This window comes from Gopherus evgoodei, chromosome 1 (assembly GCF_007399415.2).
Source record: "Gopherus evgoodei ecotype Sinaloan lineage chromosome 1, rGopEvg1_v1.p, whole genome shotgun sequence".
NCBI lineage: Eukaryota > Metazoa > Chordata > Testudines > Testudinidae > Gopherus > Gopherus evgoodei.
In genome coordinates this window covers 302,242,339-302,250,190 of record NC_044322.1, presented here as the reverse complement: position 1 = coordinate 302,250,190, position 7,852 = coordinate 302,242,339, and the positions used below count along the sequence as shown (strand labels likewise).

The 7,852-nt window shown below is 43.4% G+C and overlaps 1 protein-coding gene across 2 annotated transcripts; it reads right to left on the bottom strand.

The window, feature by feature from the left end:
* Window positions 1-3,888: 3,888 nt before the first annotated feature.
* On the bottom strand, window positions 3,889-6,469 carry LLPH (LLP homolog, long-term synaptic facilitation factor). 2 transcript variants are annotated; one of them, XM_030548808.1, is made up of 3 exons: window positions 6,353-6,469; window positions 5,657-5,846; window positions 3,889-4,838 (listed from the first exon to the last, which is right to left on the bottom strand). In XM_030548808.1, exons 2-3 carry the CDS (start codon window positions 5,832-5,834, stop codon window positions 4,675-4,677), a joined length of 342 nt encoding a protein of 113 aa, XP_030404668.1. In that variant the 5' UTR covers window positions 5,835-5,846; window positions 6,353-6,469; the 3' UTR covers window positions 3,889-4,674. The 2 variants fall into 2 exon arrangements, with proteins under 2 accessions (XP_030404668.1, XP_030404667.1); XM_030548807.1 differs by having other exon boundaries at window positions 5,654-5,846; window positions 6,353-6,468.
* Window positions 6,470-7,852: the final 1,383 nt, after the last annotated feature.

The following is a 7,852-nucleotide window of genomic DNA, read 5'->3' as shown; positions in this document are numbered from 1 at the left end:
AGGAACACCTGAAAGTCACTAACTTGATGGCCAGTAACCAGTGTCATGGGAAGAGGAAATTCTTGTACAAAAAATGAGCCTCCTGCTATAATGCTTTCTTCAACTACTGTCTCCAATGCAGATGCTAAAGAGAACATTAAATGGAGTATTTTAGAGAAAGATGAAGGAGGCAAGAATTCCAGGAAGAATTCTTTCAGTCCCCCCACTTTCTCTTTCTCTATCATTTCAGGAAAAATTATACAATCCTACAGTTAATGGTTTACCTTGGACGAATGTTCCTACGAAACATCCTTAGTTACAAAAGACTAATCTACAGTTAAGACTGCAAGCAACTTTCCTTAATAAACCCCCATTTTTTATGTCACACACACCTGCATAGAAAGAGGATCAGACAAAGCCTTTGTGAGACATGAAGGTTTGAAAAGTCATAGGTTGTAACATTTTCCATACTGTCAAATCTCAAAAGAGGTTTTGATTAGAACTTCCAATTTGTTTTACTTAGGGGGCCTCCTAAAAGATACTTTTAAATATTTTCAGAAAGTCCTGGTATTTCTCTCTCTCTTCCTTAGGTACTTTGAATAAACCCACTTCCAACTAAATTACTGGAAATAAAATCAACACTTGGCCACGAGGGCTATGGGCCAGATTTTCAAAGGTATTTTCATGCCTAGGCACGTAATGGGGTTTTCTAAAGCACTTAACCAATTCAGGCACCTAAATCCACTTAATTTCAATGAGACACACCTAACCTGTTTAGGTGCTTTTGAAAATCCCACTGGGTGCCTATCTGCATCTTTAGGCACTTAAATACTTCCTAAAATCTGACCCTATGCCCTTTCCCTAGCCCTGCAGTAGTGGGAGTGAACAAAGTCGCTAATTTCAACCCAGAGAATGTGGTAATTTTTTTTTTAAGAGTAATAAAATATTTACCATTCAATATATCATTCAGCAATGAAGTGCTTAACCACATTAGAGATGGAAAGATCTATTAAGTAGACCATTTATTCACCACGTCTCCCCAGCCAAGAAATAATTAAGTGATACTTAAATGTAAAAGTGAACTGAAAATAACATTTCAAAATTCCCCATCTGCTGGAACTAAAACATGAACTCAGTTCATTACTACCTAAAACAGGGGTAGGCAACCTATGGCACACATGCCAAAGGCAGCACGCAAGCTGATTTTCAGTGGCACTCACACTGCCCGGGTCCTGCCCACCAGGCAGGGCTTGGCGGGGCGCTCTGTATTTTAATATTAAATGAAGCTTCTTAAACATTTTAAAAACCTTATTTTACATACAATAGTTTAGTTATATATTATAGGCTCATAGAAAGAGACCTTCTAAAAACGTTAAAATGTATTACTGGTACGCAAAACCTTAAATTAGAGTGAATAAATGAAGACTCAGCATACCACTTCTGCAGGGTTGCCGACCCCGACCTAAAATATTCCCCTACTCTTTTCAGGTTCCCTGAAATGGTTGCTATAGCACTTATTATGCTGCAGTACCATGGCTACAGTAGCAGGAAACTCCAGTGGAACTGATGCACAGGGGGTTCAGATAAATGTTTAAAAACCCTATTTGAAATTCTTCATCTTTATCCTTTTCTTGTGCTATTATACAACAGAAACTACCTCCTAAAAACTTCAAAGCTCACTGCTGAAAATTAAGGAAAATTATAAAAATGCAATCATAAGATTACTTAATAAACTATCACTTGGTTGATATGATAGATCCTCCCTACTCATCAGTTACAATGAAAGTTTTTTGTTTTTTTTCCAGACCATCTACTTATCAAAATGTTCCTCTGCATTTCCGGAACATCGATATTTAAAATAAACCCTGCTTTGTGTTTTCTCCCAGACTGCCCCTCATGCTTACAGATAATTTCCCATAAACAGCCACAAAATTATCCTCCTCCTCCAATACCCTCCTTTCCCATAATGTCTACAAAAAGCTTAGTAACCACTAGACTGCTGTTGTACAGACCATTGCCTAACATGCTGTCCAACACTAGCCCCTTGTCTCGCTATATCCATCTGTTGTCTTGTCTTACACTTAGACTTAGCTGGTAAGCCCTTTCAGGCAGGGACTCTCTTTTTGTTCTGTTTGTACAGAGCCTAGGGGGGTCAATAGCCACTATGGTAATAGAAACAAAAATAATTTATAACAAAGATGCAAGAGCTGAAATTTTTTCATCAACTAAAAGAGTATAACATTATAAATCTTGTGCTGCAACCAATCTTCACTTTATTACAATTAAAGTCTTCTCATGCCTTCTGTGTATACAAACACAGCTGTTCAGGAAAGCATAGTGTGTGTGGATTGTAAATTTTAAATAAAGTTCTATGGTATTAGTGTCCAGCCCCATACACATTCTTTGTGGATACTCTTCAGAGTAAGACAATTTTTCTGTGGCACCACTGAACCTCTGAAAAACGCTCAGTCCTCCAGCTCATGGCTACCTGTGGCAATGGCAACAGAGGCTCAGAAGGAACATGGGGGAAGAGGTTAATGGGAAAGTGTCAGGGCACAGCTGGCAAGGTAAATAAAGCAGGGAAGCAGCTGGAACATGCCCCTACTTCTGGTCCTGTCAGAGCAGGAAAGAAATTGACAAAGTGCTTTATAAAACCTAGAGCAGCTGGCAATCATTGATTCCTCTCCCACAAGTATGTATATTGGAGCTGGCAATTACACTGATTTTAATCATCTACTTTCTTTTTTGCTGAAGAGAAAACATGACACAGCTCTAGGCTCCCTCTGCTGGTCCTAGAAACAGCCAAATTCTGTCTTCAGTTATACCTGAGAAACCCCTAAACCTCAATAGGGGCAAACACATACAGGACAGAATGTGGGCCACTGAATGAAAATTGGAAAGAAATACAAAGTGGCTGGTTTTGTTTTTGTTTTTGTTTTTTTTTAATTTCTCAGTAAACAGGTGATTCTTTTGTTTTAAAAAAAAAAAAATCACAGGATATTCTCTTCCTTAGCCAATTTAAAGATAATTCAAATCTGAAGGACACTTCACATTTAATATTCAAATAGTTTAATTAAATGTGGTATTTTCTGCTTTGCAGTATGACAGCTGTAATGAAATCAGCAGATAGATATTTTCAAACTACAAACGCCATATACATATTAACTATACAATATTAAGTAGATTAAGGTATAAACTTACCTAAGTAACCAGGTCAAATTTGAAGTCTCATTACAGGAAACAGATGGACAAATTCACAATATTCAAATAGATTTTATGCATATATTTCCCCAATTGCCTCTCAGTAACTTATATGCACTTAGTGTTCTGTCCTGCGGGACCTTTTCACCTGATTTTACTTGAGCACTGAAAGGGAAAAGAAATCCCTCCTCCTACAACTCATTAATAAAAAAATAAATTTCTCTTGCAACCCAGAAAAATTTCTTATGTAATGACAACACCAAGCTGACCAACATTTGTTTGTTTTTAACACAGTACCTTAAACCGGTATCTCTTCATTTTAAAAGGCATAAATCTTCTCTCCTTTGTGTTGCAGAGTTACCACATTACACATACCGACATGTAACCATTGGGCAATCAGAATACTTAGGTCCCAGTCCTGGAATACACTTTACATGTGTGTTGATCTGTGAGTAAAGGATCCTTGAGTGGGCAACATATTGCACGAGTGGGATTTTAATTATACGCATTTTTGAAACAAGAGCCTTTCTCATATCTGTCATTATGTACTATTGTCGATTAATGTGCAATTTGTAACTGGATGTAGTTAAATAGCATTTGCTATGTAATCACATGATACTTGGGATCTTGTGTCTACTCTGTAAAGTATAATTCAGGAATACCAAATTAAGGAGATATTTGTCTACTTTAAAAAAAAAATCACACCTGTATTGCCAACATGTTTATTTACCTATATTACAACTGTTCAGAAAAATGTTTTAAAAGTATAGTTGATTTTTTTTATTTTATTTTTGCTCTTTATGTCTTCGCATTCTTTCAGATGGACAATGAAAATCCATTAAGTCTATTTTACTTTCAATATTTCAGCACTGTAATGTTTGGTTTGCAAACACTTACACAAGGTTTCTTGTTTAAAAATAACCATTTCTATTGGAATTTTTAAAAATAATCACTAGCAACATTTTTATTTGTCTTGGGTTTTCTATCTTTCAATTTGAACCAAATTTCAGTTTATAATGTCTATATAAAGCCACATAATATGTTTTCATAATTTAATACTTCAATATTAAAACAAATCAGAATTAAAAAAAAGTTCTACAGGAAAATTAAAGGGACACTGTCAATTTCCAGAACACGCTTCTGTAAAAATATTTTACCTCCTATAATGCATAGTTGGTTCCATGGTTTCTCCGTTGTTTCTGTGTTCAAAACCAACACAGCAACAAGTGAGAAAAATATTTTAAAATGCATAACCACAAATATTGGTCACAGGACCAAAGGCAGGTGAAACATTTAACACTTTTAACTCATTTTCTTTTAAAATTAACTAGATATAAAACTGATGTCTCTTTCATCAATTTCTGATCTAATAGTCTCTCCAGACTTAATGATAATTTACACTTGGTAGCTGGACCCAGCCTGATCACATACTGTTAACCTTTGGTGGCCTCTGTTTTCTACAGTCTCTTTTCCACCCTTCATATTTCTTCAAAGCTACCATGCTAATCCCTTGGCCACTTTGGATTTGTTTTTTCTTTTAACCCGTTTTGCCTTAAGCTTCTTCCTCTGTCTGGGATTCATCCATACTGGGTACTGTCCATGTTGGTCTAAAAGATTCTTTTTGTTTCTTTTAATCTGTGTCTCCATCTTAACTTCATCTGAAAAAAGAAAGCATTTTCAAAAGTAAATAAAAACATCTGAATCAGCTTCATACAGGATACTTAGAAACACTAGATTTACAAACAGTAACCAAAATAATTTCTCTTCATACATGCCACAAATTTTTTAGTCTCTGTATTGACAGTATCGAGAATTTCCATAAGAGATTTGTTTGTGCCCCCAAAAAAATGCAACACAGGGTGATCCCTCCTAAATAATGCTGTTTCCCATGGCAAAGTAGTGGGTCTGGAGTGTGCATTTGGACAGATGCTCTTCCGCAAGCCAAGTAATGGCTGTTGAGAGCAGGAGCTGGTTGCTGGATGGGGGAGGGAGTGTGAAAACCCATGGAACTTAGGAGCAGGAGCTGATAATGGAGTCTTTTGTTAGGAGAGAGGAACAACATGGACTGTGATATTACAGTTCAGAGCTACTATTGCTTATAGATATTGTATTTTCTCTAACATTGATGGGTGAAATGAAGGGTCTCTAGTACCAACTAGAATGAAAAACAAGTTTTAAAAAAAGCAATTCCCCTCCCTACCCCTCTTGCTACGCCATTCCAGGCTTGAAAACCAGAAAGGTGGTTGTGGAGAGGGACATTAGGGAGGAAGTGGTTGCAGGGGGATCAGAGGATGGCACACAAGGAGTTCGTGGGAGTAATGGAGGGATGCAAGTAGCCCCCTGAGCTCAGCCGACAGAACCCATGAAGCGTCTGATCCACTGCATAGATTCACAGCTGTATGTTTCAGAACCTGGGCTGTTTTTCCCCTCTGAGGCCCAACAAACAGCACTGCAAAATTAAAACCAAACTCACCACCTTGATCTTCGACTATCTCAGGGGTGACCACCGCTGCTATTTCTTTAACCTCCTCCATTACAACATCAGCATTTGCTTTCAGGATGTTTTTTAATCGGCTGAGTTCCTTCGGTGCATTCTTCTTCCTTTTCTCAGCTCGCATCTTTCTCTTCCATTTACTCCGTAAACTCTTGGCCATTTTTTGTGTTAGCTGAGATGAGGGGGAGAGAGGTGAGCAAAACACAACAAACTTACCTCCAAATCTGGACACTTCACATTTAAACCAACCACTTCCCCTCACCCCCCAACAAACCCAACCCCCGGGCCCCGAGTGGGGGAGGAGAAGCCCGGCCCCTAGCCCTGTGCTAATGTGGGTGGTCTCCAAGCAGCTCCACTCACTAGCTGGACACAGCCGTGAACTGGCCCCGCCCCCGGGCCGCGTGCAGCCCGCGTGCCACGGGTTTCCCAGGTAACAGCGAGCGCCGCCCGTGGGCTGGAGCGCGGCTCGGGGGAGGGGGTCGTTACAGGGGCGAGGTCTCCGCCCAGAACCGCCCTGCCACACTCACAGGCTGCCGCACACGCCCCTCCCCCCGTACGGGAAGGCCCCGGCGGAGCACGCGACCGCCGGGCTCGGCCGCTTCACTGGCCAGGGGCCGAACGTGGGCGCCTCCCGGCTGGCCCAGGCCGGGGGCCGCGCGCGGTCCATAATCCACTCACCGAGAGTCGCGCAGAGCCGGATTCCACACGCGCCCGACTGCCAGTTGCTCAACGGCACTTGCCTTCTGCTCTCCGTGCGGCGCGTGCGCAGCCCCGCAGGGCGGGGCAATGGTGGAACCCGTACACGCATAGAGCCACTTGCAGGGGGCGGGGCCTGTGAGATGCTGAGTTAACCCGTTCAGGGCGGGGGCAGCTGTATCTTAAGTGGCCTGAGACAGGGCGTGCGCGCGGGGCCAGGCACATGGTGACCAGCGCGAAGCGGCGGTCGGTAGCTGGCAGGGGATCAATCTTGCTGGGCCTCTGGAGTCAGTCTCCCAGGGAGCTGCTGTGCAGCAACAGCAGCCATGGGAGGCAAGTTTGTAGAAATGTTGGTGGTGCCCAGAACCCTCCCCCTCAAACTCTGCCTCAGGTTCTGGGTGGGATTTCGCGGGGAGGTCTGGGATGCAGGAGAGGTGCAGGCTCTGGGCTGGTGGTGGGGGTGTACGAAGGGGTGAGGGGTGCAGGATCTGGGAGGGAGTTTGGGTGCTGGGTGCAGCTTCTGGGCTGGGGCAGGGGGTGGGTGTGCATGAGGGGTGCAGGCTTTGAGATGGAGTTTGGGTGTAGGAAGAGGGAGGTGGTCCACGCTGGGGCAGAGAATCAGGCTGCAAGGGAATGAGGGTTGGGGCTGGAGGGTTTGGGGCACTGGAGAGGCTCAGGGCTGAGGCAGAAGAGCAGGGTAAGGGCAGGCTGCCTTGCCATTAGCGGATCACAGGCGCTAGGACCCTGGGGCAGCAGACCGCAGTTCTGCTGGAGCCACTCTAGGGCAGCAGGAGCAGGCAGGGACGCTGCGGAGGGGGGACGCAGAGGGAAGGGTGGAAGGCAGAGGTCAGGACCTGCTCCAGGCAGGGACACGGAGGGGCGGGGCGGTGGGGGGAGACCCGCAGGGGCCGGGATTGGAACCCGATCCAGGCAGGACCAGGGGAGAGACCCAGCTCCAAATATTGCTGGAGCAGGGCCCCCAGCCCTGAATACTTCTGGAGCCCGGGCACCTTGAGCCCATATAACCTGCTGCCTATGACAGCAGTCCTGTGGCCAGACCCCTGCTGCTCTTGGAGCAGAACAGTCCCACAAACTGACGCATTACCCTGTATGCTACAGTCTCTAGAGCAGGGGTTCTGAAACTGGGGATCGTGAGCTTATTAGATGGGGGTCACAAGCTGTCCACCTCCACCGCAAACACTGCTTTGTCTCCAGCATTTATAATGGTGTTAAATATATAAAAAGTGTTTTTAATTTATAAGGGGGGGGTTGCACTCAGAGGTTTGCTATGTGGAATGTTAAAAAGTTTGAGACACTGTTCTAGAGTCGAGACATTGGGTCACTGTTTGCAAGGCACTGCTGCTTTGCCCGGGAGTACAGAGACAGATCTGAGCTGTTGAATTAGAGACTAGTTTACTTAGAGGAAAATGCTTTATCTTGTAAAAAGCCCACTGACGCAAGTTGAAAATACCTTGGAGAACT